An 18,635-nucleotide genomic window follows, 5' to 3' on the forward strand; every position below is an offset into this window, starting at 1 on the left:
CATGCAGCACATTTGCACTAAATGAAAACTGGTTCATTTAAACTGACAAAAGAGTTTAAAGCAAACCCACATTTAAGAGTAATTTATGAGGTCTATATCATAAACATGAAATAACAGTCTTCCCTCCAAAGACAAGCTGCTCTCTCTCATGCTCCTGGACTGTATTTTATATCAAATCCCTTCTATGTAAGGGGACTTTAATACATCACTGGAGACTGTTGGAAAAGTTATAACAGAACTTACTTTTCCCAAAGAAACAGAAAGTTTTATGACATGGTTAGAGGAGATTCCTATGCTTTCATAACATGGTTTGATTCTGTCTTTAACTTTGATATTTTCTCTCACCAAGGAAAACAGAGAAATTTTTCCCATCCATAGACTTTGATGGCATAGGAAACATACAAAATATGTGACCAGATCTCAGCAAATTAGTTAACTATCACGGAACAACAGTAGTTTAACATAACTATATCCATTTACTGCAGCTGAGGATGTGGTGGATATTGTCACATGGAAACAGCTTTATTGTATATATTACAAGGTCACAGAGAGACAGGGCAATGAAAGAAGACCTATCTATCTCAGGTGTTTTCTGTCCCCACTCTTAGCTACAGGGGGCCAATAAAAGAGATGGTACAGCTCCCCTGTAGTCCTCTCTGGTCTGCCCATTTCCCCTCTGCCATGAGTTCTTCCCATGGGGTCAGAGATTGGTGGGAATCACAGATATTGCCAAAACAGATTAGCCCTGCAGCTACCTCTTGTCCCCACAAATAAATGGGGAAGTCAATTCATGGAAGTCTAGGCCAAATCTGAGGGCACTGCAAAAAATCACATATGATGCATTAAGAGACACCTTTCTCTCCCCACTTGGCTCAGCTGTAGAGAAATTCTTACTTATGTGTATTAAAACCTACAAACAAAACTCCCCATGACTCCATTCTTTCTGCAGAAAGACTAGACCAGGACCTTTCTTGTCAAAGTCATCAAGATTGGTCTTTAAAATCAGAACAGTGTGTGACAGCAGGTTTGTACCCCAGATGCAGCCCAGTGTCTGGAGATGAGAACCTAAAAACTGTTTCACATCACTGGTGTGAAGCTATTTCCCATGTTTCTAATGACGCCATGCTTCAGAGCAAATGAAACCCAACCTTTCCCTCTTTCCCCCTCACAGCATATGCACCTGGAAACCTTTTAATAGGTTTTCTGTTTGCCTCACAGGGGCTCGTGTTCATGCCTGAGCAGAAATGTGCATTGTGACTTGAACTCTTTCTCCTGCTGGATGACAGGTGATAAAAATAATACGTATATACATATCATATGACTAACAATAGCACCTGGCCCATGGTGATGAGATCCGTCCTTTGCTGCTGGAGCACTTCAGAATTTAAACAAAGGAATTAAAACATCAGCTTTGAATCCACAGACCTGGGATTTTTTTTTAACCCATTAGTAGGCACTTTCAAATTCAAATCTCAAGGATCCAGTCATGCAAGACCCTAAGTACTTTCCCATTCCTGACTACAGCCAGATTAATCCTCTTACACAGATTATTCCAGGAGAAATTTGGCTCCCATAAAGTTCTCCTGCAGCTCTAAAAATAATTTCAAGTGCTGTAGGACTTGTTACACCACTTAGACCAAAGGAGTTGTTTTGAGATTTTTAACAAGCACTTATCAAACCAGACTGCTAGCATTACGTAGCCCCAAGGAACTCTTCAACTTGGTTTGTCTCTCCAATGGCTGGGGTCTGTGAGGAAAGTACCACACTTTTGGGTGGAAAACAAAAGGAATGCTCTTCGAAAGCTGTGTTCTCTATCCCCTCAGTAGTGCAGACACACGGCACTTCCTGATTAAGTTCGTTTTGCTTTCTTAAAAGGCTTTCCTCCTCTCCCTACAGATATATAAGTCACTTTTTTTACAATCAATTAAGCTCATATATCACAGGACCATTGCTGCAAATAGAAATTTGTCATTGAGCAATTTAGCTCTGTTTAAATCCTTATGACATGATCAATAACTAACATTAAAAATTCAGCATCTGATGCTTTGTATTTCATTTGAATCCCAAATAACCCCAGGTGATGCCAGGTACCACTGAATTACAAAATTTTAAGAAGAATACATCTTTAGAGGTGATTCTTGTCTGTTCAGAAAATACAAGAACAGCAAAGCACTGGAAAATGCCCAAATGTGGTAATTCTGTGGCTTTGAAAAATACTTGTTTTATATTGTATTTACACAAACATGTATTTTTCTATGTTGTTCCACATATCTAAAATGTCTAGCGTGTGAATATTTCCTAAGTATTTACAACATCCATTCTTTCCTGCCAGGTTTTAGCCTGGGTAAGCCAAATTACAAGCCAGTGAAAAACAACGTCAAGAACAAATTTGATCAGTTCTTCATTCTGCCAATGTTGGTGACTACCATAGTAAAGAGACCTTTTCCCAGGAGAAACTCTGGAAGCATACCCCTAGATCATCATTTCCACACAATTTCATTAGGAATAGACCTTTTGTGTGTCAGAGAGGATTAATTTTTTTTGTTTCTAAACTCCTTGTGCACCAAAGTTAATCCAAACCAGACAGGAGTCAATTAGGTCGTTAACGTGCTAAGCCTATTAACAGCCATGACTTACATTTCTTTCCCACAACAATGAAAAACACTCAGGAGTCTGCCTTTAAGTGGCAAAGCCCATGAGCAATTTCATTATTTTATGACACGGCTACTTGAAGTGGTGGCTGTTTGCATGAGCAAGCAGCACTCCCCACTGTGCAGCAATCAGGTGCTTTGCTCCCTTTTTAGCATAGCCAGCCTGCGGTCAATGCAAAGAACCGGCACCAAGGGATACAAATTCTGTTAGAATGTGTGTGTATGTGTGCTCTTAGTCCTTCAGTTCTTCATATGAAGAACTTCAATAACTTTGCTTGCAGTAGGGAATTCTTGTTCCTCAGAGTGTCCGTGGATTAGGAACCTAACAGATAAGTAATTCATTTTGCTGACACACAGAATTAAGTGCAATCACATCATGTCAGACCAAGGGTGCACCTAGCCCATGCCATGAGGTCTCCCAAGCTCAGGACCTGCCTATCAATCACCTCTGGGCCAACCTAAGGGGGACAAAGCTTGCATGGAGGATCCCAGCAACTGTGAGGTCTATTCACATTCCCTTTTGGACAAAGCAGAGAAGAACAGCATGTAGTGGGTCCCCAGAAGCCTTTAGGAAGCACTAGGTACTGCTGGAAACACTTTTTTTCAGTGTCCCCTTTTAGTGTCTTATTTTTACAGTCTTATTTTTACCTTGGTACTCACTCACCTCCTCTTTCCATTTGTGACCCCATGTAATTACCCAGTGTCTCCCCAATTTCCTTTCCTTTAGTCCCTCTTCTCAGGGAGGGAATTTCAGTTCTGCCAAGGTCAGGCAGCACCCTGCCCCTAGACAGAAGGTCAAAAGGTTCAGTGGCAAAAGGATGAGGCAGATTTCCTGGACTGATTTTGGTTCAATTCAGCTTTTAACTAATGGCTGTCTTATTTTACAGTGTAAGAATTTTGTAATGCATTTTCTATGAACACAGGGCTGCAGCACCTACAGTACTTGGCTAGGAAATCAGAGTGGTGCTGAAATCTCATGTTTCCTCGAAAAAGAGACATAGGGGATCTGTAACTCTAACCAGAACCAAGATTTCATACTCAAGAGAATCAGAAAGAAGATTGGCTTAGTCTGAACCCATGAGGATGATAAACCTGCTGAACTACTACGAGCTTAACTGTACACAAGAGAAAATAAAGGTCCTGGTTACAGGATTTACCAACAAGCAGTGCCAGCTAGGAGGCAAACTTCCGAGCAAGCACAGGTCATCTCTGCTGGTACATAGGCTCGGTTAACTACAAAACCCAAGAGATACATAACCTAAGAGATACAGGCAAACTTTAAGTTCATGGCTGCCTATTCCAGTCAGTTCCTTCAGACCTCCGCTTCCACTGCTGTTCCCAACAGGAAGCCTTTTGTGCCTCCCGCTGCTGCCATGCCTCTTTACATCCAACAGCAGCACTTGTTTCTGACCACTCAACTGTTCCCATACCAGTGGGTCTTACTCTTGTAGCCATTAAATTTGCCACTCCTGCTTCCTGCTTTGTGCTTTTGGCAGCCCAGTAGAAGACGGCATAGATGCCTTGACCTGCTGCCTCCATTTAGTACGCAGTCCTTCCAGGAGAAGGCGAAACTGGAGTATTGGTGGGGTAATGGAGCAGGAAAGGAATAAAAAGAACAGAATATACAGGCACACTAAAACCTAAAGAAGAGATTTTGCAAAGTTCATAAAAAATACCCTCTATGCAACCCACCCAGACAGATTTCCAGAAAGGATAAAATTCAATCGCTCCAAGAAGCCAAAAACTAGACCATTTTATACTGGCTGACAATCTGACTGTTTGGCTTTAAACGTGGGAAAAGACAGGATCTGATTCACAGAATCACAGAACGGTAGGGGTTGAAAGGGACCTCTGGAGATCATCTAATCCAACCCCCCTGCTAAAGCAGGATCACCTAGAGCAGGTTGCACAGGATGGTGTCCAGGTGGGTTTTGAATATCTCCAGAGAAGGAGACTCCACAACCTCTCTGGGCAGCCTGTTCCAGTGCTCTGTCACCCTCAGAGTGAAGAAGTTTTTCCTCATATTGAGATGGAACTTCCTGTGTTCCAGTTTGGGCCCCTTGCCCTTTGTCCTGTCAGTAGGCACCACTGAGGAGAGTCTGGCCCCTTTCTCTAGACATCCACCCTTAAGATATTTACGATCAATGAATAGAGTTAGACATTTTCGCTTGAAAACTGATAGGAAATAATAATGGCAACAGCTGTTTTAACACAAAAAAAAAACCCCAACCAAAAAACCACAACCACCCCAAAATGAAAAGGGGTGCAAGACAGCTACATTTTTTCAGGGTTTCAGCTGCTAAGCATTAGAACACCAGTAAAGTTTGCAGCAGCTTACAGGCACACACTCTCTAAGTGCAATAATATAGTAAACTTACTGACCTTCTGTGGTGCCTTGACTGGAGGAAGGTGAAAGACAGGAGAAAAATATTGACAGGAGGATTGGCATCAAAGAACTGGATCTCCTTCCTGTTAGTCTCCCATTCCAATGGGGACTCAAGGGCTTAAAATCAGATCCACAATTATAACTTTTAATTTAAAACATTGTAATGCTGGGTCACAACTGAAGACTGACAGTTTGGAATATGCCATCAGCACCTCACATACCCATGAAGACCCACAGGATTTAAGCCCAGGATCCTAACACTGGCAAAGTGTGTCAGGATGACACTGGAAACTGAATCCAGAGCATTAGAGAATGTCTACTCTTAACTGCCAGACACACAATTAAATTCTAAATCATTGCCATTTCTCAGGAAGCCGGTTCACCTCCCAACTCTTGTTATACTACAGAAACCCCATTGAAACAATATACCTCATATTGCTAAACTATTTAAGCAGAAAAGCACTAGAAATTGCTTGAGAGGTGGTCATTTGGTCCAGAATAGCTTCACACATGAGGCACATCTGCATTTCAGCTGCTACTTTATCCACAGCCAGTGTAACAGGATGGCAGACAAAAACTGTTCAAGCACTCCATCACCTAACTCACATAGGCTCCCTGCTCTCACAGCTGTAGCTCCTTCAATATCAAATCCAAGTAGACTAAATTTAGCCTAGGGATATCTATATGAGTTGCTATCATGTTTTGGACACTCAGACCTCAAACCTGGGTTCACAGATCTCCAAGGAAAGCTGAAGACCTTAAAAGTTTCTTTGCTATCTCTATAAGCTCATTCCCTCTAACAAAAGGCAAGAGGGGGGAAAAAAAGTTTAATTTATCTCACAAAACCGTAAAGCAATTTAAAAGTTGCCACTCAAAGAAACAAAAAGTCTTATAGCATGAGAACTAGAGCTTAAGTTTGACGAGTCAAACACCAAAAAGAAAAAGCAAAATCAAGTTCCTAGTTAAAAAAAATTACCTTGCTTAACTACATTCTGCAGTTTCAAATGCACATAAGCCTATACAAAAGCAATTAAAAAAAATAATAATACAAAGTCTGCCCAGTTGAACGCATAGCCTGATACACTCCGTTACAGACAGTGTGCTCTGCTAGACAGAAGTAAAAATGATGGAGAGAAGCTGAAAAAGAAAGTAGATTGTTTTACAAAAGAAACTCTGCATCTCTTCCCTTCTCCAGATATCTTTTAATCCTGTTATGAGCTGGATCCCTGGAGTTGCATTCCACAGATGGTACTTTCATATAATTTAATCAAAAGTATCTGAAGTGACACTTTCCGCATTCTGAAATGCAAGGTTCACCATTCTATCTATGCCTACTTGGCACAACTCTGTTGGAAAGGTGAGACAAAAGACCAGCCCTCACCACTGACTTAAGTTTCAAAATTTGGGCCTATGCTAAAAAGATTGTGAATACCTTCCTGAGCAGCGGTCACATCACATGATTAAAACAGAAGTTTACTCTAACCTATCATAAAGTTTATCTTCTCACAAACTGAATGTTACAGCATATGTCCTAATAATTTTTATATTTGTGATGTGGCTCCTTCTGTCTGAAGTAGCAGAAGGATTCATTAGCGCATGCCATTTTTCACTAGCTCCAGCTGCCCGAACACTTGAATTACAAAATACAGACATATCTGGCAGAACAATAGATAAATATATAATTGCATACTCATGGCTGTTCTCTTGAGCCACTTCAAGCTCACCTGCTACAACCTTGCAGTGCTCATCAGGAATGTGCGACTTCATGGGATTGCTTGATTTTGTGGATCGTCTACGCCTGATGAAGTGTTCTTTTCCACTAAATGAGGTCTCTGATGTATTCACTGGTTGTATTAGCATGTGCTCTGATCCAATTTGGATATAGCCAACCTGTCCACAAAAGAGAACAAAAAAACTCCATCAGACATTTTGGTATCCTAGCCTTGTCTATCAACCCAGTCTGAACCTAGACCATTTCACTGCAATCATTATTCACAGTGTGAGGAAAAGAAAAGTGATTATGATTGTGTTCGGTCTGCACAATACAGACTAAAGAACTTCATCTGCTTCTCGTATTTATTTTTATATCACTGAGCACTATATCATTGTGCACTGTACATGTACAAAGAAAAGATAGGTGGTTCTTGTCAACACCTTTCCTTTCCCTTCTTCCTCTCCCTCCAGCTACAGCAGCTAGCTGAAAGCATAAATGGGTATGTCTTATGAGATGCTCAGCTCACATGAGAACAAATAAATCCTAGTAACAGAAATCCTTTCATAATCACCTTTCTAATTGCCAGTTAGAATTGCGTTGTTATTAAATGGCATTTACTATCTCAGTAGAGCAAAGAGGTGAAAGTGCGTACAAACAGAAGACCACCTATGTATATATGTCACTCTTGCTGACAACACTAAGTGAACTGATGTTGTAAGTGTAACTTGCAGAGCCACCCACTTTTTTTTTCTTTTTTAATAGAGACCAAATGCCTGTTCATGACTACAGTAGTGGCCACACAGCAAGCACTGCTCTCCCTGCAAGCCACGGGTTGGGTTTCAGAGGTCAAGCTGGGAATGGACTGTTGTACCTTCCCAGTTATGAGATTTTCCACCATCCCTGGCGTAAGTAACACAAGGAAGGCAAAGACCCTGTCTCAATAACAGTAGACTCCATAGGCTACAGGTCAGAGCACTAAACCCCTGCCTTTCTTGCACCAAGTCCAGATCTTACACCAGGGTTGGCAAGAACATCTTTGGAAGGCAGCTTCTGCCCCAGGAGAGCCCTGCTCTGCTTGCAAACCAGAGTTTTTGAGGTTCTTTTATGCCTTTTCCACGCCTTTTCTGGCATGAAAAGAAGAGAGTGTATGCAAAGATAACACCTTAAAACTTCACAAAGCCTCCAGGTTTAGTAATCAGCTCTGAGGTTATAACACATTGGAGAAAGTGAATACGTACAATGAGCATTTCTTACTTACTTTTCATTGTACTAATCCAATGATTATTTGTATTGCAATTAAAAGTCTCAAAATGCAGCTCTTTGCCATATACCCCCCTGAGAGAACTCTCTAGGTCTGGTCCAACTTCTCCTGCTAGCAACAAAAGGCCTCATCTGGCCTGCCAGGAGGCATCAGATTGTGCCTATGGTACACCCTAGAGGTAAAGGAGCTTACAAAGGGGTCCTGCTAGGTTGCGGGCCTATAGCACCCATCCTATACACATAAAGAGAAACCAGACTTTTTTTTCACGCAGTCCCCTGCATTCTGTGCCAGCCAGGCAACCATCCAAATAAATGCTCTGCACGTACATGCAAATACTATATATTCAACAGCTGACTGTACTAATATGATTTATAATATACATTACATACATACTGTATATTGTACATTTCCACACCTTCCTGCCAAATTCAGTCCTCACGTACACCCAGGAAATCCCTTTGGCCTAGTATTTCCAGCAAGAGGAATTTCTGCTAACAGAAATGAGAGCTCTTCTCCTTTGACAGCCGTCCTAACTGAACAGCATTCAGGAAAAAACAGGATCTCTCAGAAAGCATCACTAATTTCAAAAGTGCACTTGGAAAAAAATAAATTAAAAAATCAGTGTCTCTATTTGCCATGGCTGCAAAGCACTGTGGTAACAATTAGTCTCCTGCCTCAAAAGAGACAAGAGACACGTCTTCTGAGGTCTTTCAAAAGAGACCTTGCTCTTGGGGCAAGGGCACTGATTTAGTATAAAATGCCTTGACACCTCCCAGAAGGGCTCCCATTTACAAAGAAAAATTGACATTATTTCTTGGCCCTACAGAATGAATACCTGTTTACAAGACCCACTGTCTCCTGGAGTTTCCAAAAGGTCTGCCTCTTCCTTTAAATTACAAGTTGGGCTTTGTCAGAATTGTTTCAGAGACAGCAAAAGCTCTAGTGACTTATTCTTCCAGCCTCCTTTATGATGCTCTCCACTACTTCCCCTCCTTGTTCCATCCAATCTTCCAGCTGGGAGGTAGCCCCAACCCCCTTTTTTAATATAGGTTTTAATTATTTAGAAGAAAGGTTGTAAATCTGGTGCCATGGTACTAAAAGCCACACCAGAGCTCCTGAAAGACTGCCAACCATTTTTGTTGGTGCCAAAAATATGTAAGAAGTAGTCAGTTTCATCACCACCCGACATTATCCCAACTTTCTGGCATCAAGTGTGAAAATAATTTAAACCATTGGAAAGGACTTATGTTTCACATTTGCTTTGGAATTGTGAAACCTATGGAGGGAAAGAGCCATGCGTCTTCACCATGGAATAGGTTAAGAAGCAATCTCAAGTTTAATCTGACAAGCCAAGTAGAGTTTCAAGCAGGAAGGATTTGCAGGGTTGAGCCTGTAAAAAAACTCCTAGGGAGTTAAATTTTTCCCCAAATTTGCCTGTTGGGTTCTAAAGAGTCCTCAAACCTGTTGGCCCAGATGAGATCTTTTGGACATGGTAACTTGAATACTCTGGTCATTATTTTGCTTTTTCTGTAAGAAATGCATTCCTCATGTTGCCTCCCTCAAATCCTCCAACTACCAGATACTATACTGTGCTAATGTCAGCATAAGATATCAGACATCAGCACTAGACAAATACTCTACGCTTTTCTTCTCTAGTCTGTGTGATGTTCAGGGACAGCAGAAAGCTGGATTTTGAAGATAAAGAAGTAAAACAGAAGACCATGTAACTGTCAGAGCTATTTTTCCCACATCTCTGGAAGTCATTTCAATTAAATAAAATGCTTTGGATCTGCCAATTCATGTTTGCCTGGGGAGATGCATATCAAAAGCTGGGTTACTCCCTCTCGTCCTTCTTTCACTGTGAAAGCCAGTACAAACAGGACCTGCCACTGTGCCAGACCCCAGTATTGCTTAGTGTCTGGGAAAGCAACTGCTGCCTAGCCCCACTATCCCAGAGCACCCGAGACAAAGGAGGCATCGGGAGCCCAAAAATTCAGAGGGGTGTAGAAGTTCATCATATTCTGCATTATTAACCTAACCTGGATTTTACAGTTAGTATGGCAGGACCATATAGCTGACAGAATCACGCAGCTCAGCTAACAGGAAAGGTTGGAATGATTTCATCCTCAAGAGGCAGGCAACTAAACTGACAAGTTGATTAAAATAAACAATAATCCATGCTTCCCACTACAGCCCCACTCACCACTGTGCTTAACAGTGGCTATATCTTTCATATTAAGGAAATTTAGGAGTCAGCTCAATATTGCTCAATTGCAAAAAGACCCTGTTCTCCAAACCACCAAAATATTCTCACATGTTCTTAACCAGAGTTTTATACATACATTGGTCAATGAAGCAATCTACTCACTCTCTAATCTACTCTCGTACCACCAATAGTTCACTCTTCTTCTACGCACTATCTTCCCTGCCACTGGAGTTTTCTCAGGCTAAATGACAGCAGGGAAAGGAGGAAGGTCCTCACACCCTGTCACCGAAATCACAACGGTAACAACGGGACTGTTAATCCTGACACACAAATAGTATTTGTAATCACATTGTCCTGCTTCACTGGCTTCGCTATTCTGACTCTGTCCCCTGGTAGTACTGGTGGAGCTACAGCAGCTCGAGGGCTAACTTGGGACGGGAATCCAAATCTCCAATGTTCTCTACACGTGGTTCTGGACCTTCCCACACGTTAATACTCTCCAACAGTTAACACTGTTTTTCCAGCCCTTTTTATTTTTGCAAAGTCTTTGAACAGGATCTGTGAAATGCTGAATCTTTAACAGATTTTTCTTTTGCTCCTAAGTGTTCATTAGTTACATGCATATGAACACGCTGAAAAGTTTTAAACATCTGACAAATTCCATCCCCTTCTCAATTTCTCAACTGTTACACTGTAAATCTTAGTTTAACCATTTCCTCAAAGTTAAAAGGAAGTTAATATTTAAAGTGAAGAACAAAATCCAACATGAATACAGTTTAATAAACTTCACGTGGCTTTCAGTTTCATCCTTATTAACCCTGCTTCAGCTTTAACCTAATTGTTATTTACAAGTGAAATCCAACCAAATTTAAAACAAGAGCTTTAAATTAGGTCGTGCTCCAGCATCATTTCAGGTCTACGCTCAGTTGTGAGAGCAGATCGTGCCCAGGAATATCTGACTGTACCTCTGTCCCAGCCTGCCCCAGCCTCCGAGTCTGCTAAACTAGGAAACCAGAACGTGCTCTCCCTTTTGTCCACTGTGGAAGAGGAAAGAAAATCCCAGCACAAAGAAACCCAGCACGATAATTTTAAGAGGTTTAACTTTCCAGCTCATGGACCAGCTATGGATGAATGCCAGACAGCTCCTCTCCCAGACAAGAGAATTCAGCAGAGCCAAAGGTTTCCTCAGGGGAAATCGTATCTATCTTACAATCCTAGCATGCCTGCACTGCCCTGCTTCCCATAACAGCAGAGGCTCTTGCAGTCACCTGAAGGGCAGCACCGCCCTGTTGCACACAGAAAACACTCACTACCACTGGACAGGGATTGAGGGCACCAAACTTCAGACATCTGCTCTAAACCAGGCATCATCTCCCTCCACAGTCAATAAAGAAAGGCAGACACCTCCAAAGTGACAATGCACTAATCTGAAGTACCTAAGAAACAGGACAAACCCCCAGGGGAAGTGCTCTTTGGACCTACCCATTGTAATCGCTTACTCTCCCCTTGATAACCAGAGTCAGGCTTAAAACCAACAGACTGCAGCCTCTTCTATATTCTTCTTCCTCTTTTTCCCAAGGACAGAGCAGAATTACCATTTCACCAGGAATCCTTTGAGCTATTGCTCACTCCCTGGAGGCTGCAGTCCAACTTACTCAGTTCTTTTTGCCTGACTGGCCTTCCATCCAAAACCACACGGAGACATCCAGTTCCTGCATAGGCACTTACACCCACGTGGAAATCAGTGGAAGTCCAGAGACCCTAGAAGAAGCTATCCATCCAAACAGTGTTTGTGTCTGGTCCCACAGCATCATTGGTGAACAGCAATGTGGGCGATAGCAGGGGCAGAATTGCCCAGCTAACTGGGAAATACATTTCTGGTATTTAACCTTGTTTAGTACCCAAATGCACCGTCACAACTCTGTAATAATCACCATTTTCCCTTATCACCGCCACCAAACTTACAGCATCTCTGCCCAACCTACCTGAAAAAAAGGAAACACCTGGCTAACACAAGGTCCAGAGGGAAGCTCTATCATCTCTCCTTGCCCCTACTTGCCAAAGCTTGTCTACATCTATACCCTCTCGAAGTTTGCGGATGGTACCAAGTGAAGGGGACACAGCAGAACAAAGAGCCACCATTCAGAAATATTTTAACAAGCTGGATTTGTCCACCAGGAGTTGCATGAGGTTTAACAAAGGTAAACGTACATGAAGCTTGGAAGAAAAGAAGCTGTTTTCTTCTCTGCATAGATTGTATGAGACAATACTGCAAAATGTTTGTTTCCTGACTTCCAGCATGTATTTCTTATGGTGTAGCTTCAATTACTGTATTCCATCCTATAACAAGAACATCACTGTTCTCATTCCATGAGCCCTTGTAATGCACATCATCCACTACCACTGACCCAGTCTGCACAGGGAAGTCTCTCTGAATTCAAAGGAGATGAAAATGTGGTGTGAAAAAGTTAAATGAATGAGCCTGAACAGGAGGGAGCCACAACCTCTTCTCTTATCTCACTTGAGAATGACAATCCACTTTAACTAGAGACAGGCCAATGAGCAGTCCTGAACCCAAAGTCAGAGATTCTAGATTTCAAAATGAAAAAAGAGAAGTTACTTGCAGTTAAAACTCTGCCTCTAAATCCATCCCAGTGATTTTCAGCTTTCAGATAAGTTTCCTAACAGACAAGAGTTTTCAAGTGTCTTTCTAAGTCAAAACCTAATGTTCATTTTAACATGAACCCATGACCCTCTTAAAACTGTAACTGTTTCAAAAATTTTGGTACAAGAAATAGAAAAGCCTACACCAGTTGTAAGGTACTGATGTTGCAGTCCAACAGACTGCATAGCAGTCCAGCACTTCAGCATGTGAAAGTGACTCTAGTATAAAAAAAAAAAGTAAAAAATTAATAAATCAAATGAAGTCTTTAGGAATCCCATATTTTGCAGATAGCTTGAGGAAGAATTCTGCGATGTACAACTTGGAAAGAAGTCTCCCCAAAGGGTACAGGACCCTGCCTATCTGTCTTATCTTGGGTCCACAGGACTGATAAGCCCTGCTGGGACTCAGAGAAAGCATTGTTACAATCACAGCCCAAGTACATGGTGCTGAAAGGACCTCCTTACTCTGCTCTCAGTTAAAAAAGCTCTACAGAAGGTAGCACTGCTCTGCCAGACTTTGCTAGAGAGGATAAGGCCGGCATGCAGACAGCAACCGTCAAAATGTAACTGTGAAATTGCACCTGAAAGCAATGAATGAGTAGTTCTGAGATGTATTGAGCAAACTGGAATTTCCTTGCTGGAGGGAGACCTAACACGTGTCATCTAGGAACTGATCTCAGAAGCAGAGACCTTAGTCCACTACGCACCTCAACTCAAAGTAACACACACTGAGGCCTTACAAAGGTGGAACTTTCCAAAAGAGAGGCAATTTCCTGTACTGCCTGTCTCCTAGTGTCGGTCAGACGACAAGTTGCAGAACTTTGCTCCTGCCTGTGTCTCCTCAGCACCAGGAAAGGACAGTTCAGTCCTGCGGCGTGGTCAGAATCCAAGTGTTTACACGACTGCGTTCCCCAGATGGGACGTAGCCCTGCCAAGTTGAAGTGCTTTTCAGGGACACAGTACGTCCTGTCTACACTGCAATTCCCAAGTCATCAAGAGGGACAGGAGGGTTGGAGCATCCTCACACACGGTACTTTAACTATGCAGATGAGACCTTAGGTACACCAGTCCTAAATGTGTTATGGCCTAACGTAGCTACAAGACTATGGCCACCCTTCTCGATGCAATTGCAAGCTGTAGCAGGAAACTACAACAGACCACATACTGGTTAACAGCAGCATCTGCGAGCAGAGTTTAAAAAACAAAACACAACCTTTAGATGCCACACTGGGAATCTGATATCATTACCAGGAAGCAATTGCTCAGTCTGGTTGTAGCTCAGTTTTCATGCCACTGTGTCAGGGATTTTGTTTTTATTAGAACTCTACTTGCACTGATCATTTTATATCACTTTTTGTGTGATTTATGGCATGGTTAAGGAATATGATTACAACAAAGTCTGGGCCAGCTGGAGATCAGGATATAGTATTATTACTTACTCTTACTTCTTTGCAACCAGCTTTTCTGAATGCGATGTCCTGATCACCCAGTTCGAGTCCAATGAGCACTCCCACACTGGAGTTTTCAGGAAATCTCCCACTGCAGCGCTAGCACTGCTCAGGAGACAAGTGCCAGGATAAACAGGCTGTAGAGTTTCCACTACCAAGGTCTTTCTCCTAGCCCAGCATGCAGACCTTATCCATATTGCCACCCGTGAAGCTGTGCTGCTGCTGAGGGCAAAGCCTTATTCTTTCTGCTGCAAACAGGGCTTAAGGAAGCAATGGAAAAATTCAAAACCCTCTGTAGTGATGGTCTTGGTATTTTAAATTGCCAGGCTAGGAGGCAAAAAAATTGAGCTCTAAAGTCACCTAACCTCAGTTCCACTCATGGCAGATTCAAGACTTCCTAGATAATTTGAGGCAAACTCTTAATTCCTCTGATCCCAGAAAACATTTTGCCACTAAATTGCATAGCTTTCACTACCAGTATGCTGGTTTAGCATGGCCACTGCAAAAGGCTGCGTAAACACTGCAAGCAGGCTAAAATCCAATATGTTGGATTAAGAAACCAAAAGGTCCATTTAGCTAGAATAAGGTGGTCTACATGGTGATGTGGATCAATTTAATGAAGCTGTTTCAAAATTTAATGAGGTTCACCTTAAGTTTAGGTTCATCCTAAAGACACTTCAATTTTCTGTTTTCTAGTTTTCAGTTCACAAAGGTGTTATAAACTTTCACTCATATGTATCATGTGTCTGCTTTGACCCCTTCTCCCATTCCTGGTGATTATCTGAATGAAGAGCAAATGAACGGATTCCTCTAATAGGAAAGGACTATCCCAACACGCAGAAACACATCTCTCTCAACACTTCTTCCCACACCACTCTCAGTGCTTCCAAGACCAGATCTGCAGGCAAAGGCAAGCAGAGCTTTACCAACACTGCCACTTACACATGTGGCAGTATTGGCTTTGGTCCCCAAAAGGTGCCACAAATGAGCAGCACTGACACGGATCACTTTCTGATCCCAAGTTCATCTAGCTCAGTCATGTCAATTCAGTCATTGCTTAGAATTCACATGATACAAACAGATATTGCAATATTGTGGTTCATATTTGGAGAGTAATGAACAAAGACTAACTAGTCTTGTTTCTTTTCCAACTTTTCTACTGGGAATATGGCCAATCTTTTTCACTCCCCCCTCCTCCATTCCCCGATCTCAGGCAGTTAATACTGTGCCTACAACTACATTCCTCTTTTTAAAAAGGTTCCTTCTCTGCCTGTTTTTGCTTTTCATCTCTGCTGGAATAGGTAGCTTTGGAAGCCCAGCACTTCATGAACAGGATTAACAAAACGTGCCTAGTGACAAAAGCGTAGAGCTGTTAGTGATTTAAAGCTTGAACTGGAGATATCAGTTTTAAACTGAGAAAGCCCTCAGTGGTACACAGCTCGATTTACCGTGCCACTCAAATACTCAGCATCTCCGAGCCATTTTTTTTTTTTTTTTAAACCTGAGACACAGCGCCCTCATATGGTTCAGGAATGAAGGCCCAAGCCCCAAGGACAGAGCTCATGAAGTGCTGCTTACTGCAAAGTTTAAGACTAAATCTCCATCAGCAACAGGTCTGTACCGAGAACTTAAGCACACATCCCAGGACCATGTACTGGGAGTCTATGCTTAACGCCCCAGTGATCTGCTGAAGTACTTTCAAGTTACAACAATAATTACAAACTGGCCATCATCTAAATCTTTACCACTGAGGAACAGAAAGGCTGTCCCATGCAAGATCACCTCTTCATATCAGGATGGCCTTGCAGAGCCACCTGAAAACGCTACAACCTCAGGCAGAGAAATCCTGACACTGGAGGCGGGAAAAGCATCCCCGAGCAGGATGGCTCCTCCACCCATACCAGCTGTCCCTACACTCTAGCTCCCACAAACCACCGTCGCACACCAACATGGATTGCACGAGTTGGGGGGAAAGGGCCAGCTGAAGACCCGAGGAGGGAGCCAGGCAGGCAAGTGACCAAATCCCCACAGTGGGACCCAGCCGCCAGCCAGAGAGCGGGGGCATAGTGACAAGAGGTGGGTCCATCAGCCAGGACGTTCCTCTACGGCATTCTCAGGCCCCGCTGCGCATCCACAGCGGACACGCTGCGCTGAAGCCCTCGGCCCCTCAGGCATGACTGAAGCTGGGGCAGCTCCTACAATGGAGAGCCGGGGGAGACAGAAAACCCACAGTGGGACAGCAGAGAGGTGAGGGGTTGGGCAGGAGATGCACTGCGCTGAGGCGAGGTGCGGGCACAGCTCCACGGCCATTTCCCGCCTCCGCGGGGCAGGGCGGCTGGGGCAGCTCCCAGGGCAGGGAGCCAGGGCTGACAGGAAAGTCTTCACGGGGGACACGGGACGCGCTCGCCAGGGCCCGGGGAGGCGAGGGGACGGGCGGGACAGCGCGCAGGAGGTGCACGGCGCTGAGGTAAGGTGCGGGCACAACCCAACGGCCGCTTCCCGCTTCCGCCGGGCTGGGAGCGGGGCGGGGGGTCGGGCAGCTCCCGGGGCTGACAGGAAAAGCGTCGGAGGGGAGGCGGAGGGGCTCGCCGCAGCCCGGGGGGACGGTCGGGGAGGCGGCCCGCGCTGAGGGGAGGCGGGTCGGGGTGGCAGTACCAGCCCGGCGCAGGTGCTGAGGGAGGCGAAGGAGTCGCTGCGGTTCAGCACGTGTCCCGTGTAGAAGCAGAGCCGCTCCTCCGGGGGCCGCCGGGGGCTGGGCGCCCGCCGCGCCTCCCCGCGCCGCTGCTCCACCACGAAGCCCCGGGCGAGGAAGCGCAGGTCGCGGCGGAGATGCAGGTAGAGCTCGGCGCCGGCGGCGGGCAGGCGGAGCAGCAGGGTCTCCGCCGCCGCCCGCTGCCGCGACAGCGCCCGCCGGCGCCGGGGGCCGCCGCGATCCCCTCGCACGGCGGGCGGCAGCAGGTGGATCTTCTCCAGCGCCACTCGCTCCGGGATCACCACTTCCAGCTCCGCTCCGCCAGCTGCAGGCGAGAAGGAGAGAAGCTCAGGCGCTCGCACCCCCGCGGGCCGGTCCCGCGGCCCGACGGTGCGGCCAGGGGCTCTGTGCCCCGCCAGCCCCCCCACCCCTCCCCGCGGGGACGCCCCGTCCTGCCGGGGCGAGGACAGCCCTGCGCTCGGATTTCAGCGCAGATACTCATGCACTGGAAATTGTGAACAGGCTGCAGAGACAATGGAGCCAGAGTAGGAAAGGGATTTATTTCTCTCTCTGTATATATATATATATATATGCACACATATATTAGGGACAAAAATGTGCAGGGAAGAGGGGAATAAAGCAAATGCTAAAGCTACTTGTATCATTAAAAAAAAATATATAGCTCAGACACAAGCATCGCATTTCACCAACCCCAATAAAAATCTGCAGGGAGAAGGGGAAAAGCAGAGCAAGCCGAAGCCGCAGCCAAGGACAGTCAGCAGCTTTCCACATGAAACGTTACAGCAGCAGCAGCGAGAGGACAGGAAAAGAAAATACAAAAGCCTGGAGCAATTAATCCTGCAGACTGGGACCGCGGCCACGCAGGGGATCCGGTGCATGCCCTGCGGTCTTACGCCTGCACGCTGCCGCCCGGGGCTGGCGCCCGCCGCTCGCCCCGCCGAACCCGCGACGCGGGGCTGCCCGCGGCGAGGGCTGTCAGCGCCGCCGGAGAAGGGGATGCCGGCGCGGAGAGCCAGGGGAGGGAAGCGCTACCTGTGCCGGCGTCCAATCCCCAAAGCAGCAGGCAGGGAAACACGAGAGGCAGGAGGCAGCCGTCAAACATTTTATGGCAGCGGCGGGGCCCAGCGCGGAGCGGAGGCGGCGGCGGCGGCAGGAGCCCGGGCCGGAGTGAGCCCTCCCCACCCTCGGAAAAAGTAATCAGCGCCGCCGACAGCCCCGGCGTGGTGGGCGCCCGGCCACGCCCCTCCCCGCGGCTCAGCGCGCTCATTGGCGAAAGCACCCACCTAACCACGCCCCGCGTTCCTCTATTGGCTACGAGCTGAACACGTTGGGCGGAGGGCTGGCCTGCGCGGGGAGGGGTACACGTGGGTGAGGACGGCCTGCAGGGGGCGCCCTCTCCTGCCCCCCCCCTCCAGCCTCCCCCCTCCCCGCGCGCCCCCGTGCCCTGGCTGGGGTCTCTGCAGCCGGTTCTCCGCGCCCCGCCGCGGCTCCGGTGCCCGTGAAGCCGCCTGAAACACCCCAGGGTGAGGCGTGGGAGGGCTGGCAACCAGCAGCCGGTGGTCTTCTCCATCATGTTTTCTGCATACCCTTTT

At 45.5% G+C, this 18,635-nt stretch overlaps 1 protein-coding gene across 3 annotated transcripts in view; it reads right to left on the bottom strand.

Moving 5' to 3' along the window:
* Positions 1–18,220, bottom strand: part of ADAMTS17 (ADAM metallopeptidase with thrombospondin type 1 motif 17) — a 196,179-nt gene extending 177,959 nt beyond the window's left edge. For all 3 annotated transcript variants that reach the window (XM_075763921.1, XM_075763924.1, XM_075763923.1), the window contains exons 1-3: positions 18,076–18,220; positions 16,986–17,347; positions 6,762–6,927 (exon numbers count right to left, since the gene is read on the bottom strand). In XM_075763921.1, the coding sequence (XP_075620036.1) occupies positions 6,762–6,927; positions 16,986–17,347; positions 18,076–18,145 (598 nt within the window). In that variant the 5' untranslated portion in view covers positions 18,146–18,220. The remainder of the gene's footprint in view (positions 1–6,761; positions 6,928–16,985; positions 17,348–18,075) is intronic.
* Positions 18,221–18,635: the final 415 nt, after the last annotated feature.

Source organism: Balearica regulorum, chromosome 12 (genome assembly GCF_011004875.1).
Source record: "Balearica regulorum gibbericeps isolate bBalReg1 chromosome 12, bBalReg1.pri, whole genome shotgun sequence".
NCBI classification, from domain to species: Eukaryota; Metazoa; Chordata; class Aves; order Gruiformes; family Gruidae; genus Balearica; species Balearica regulorum.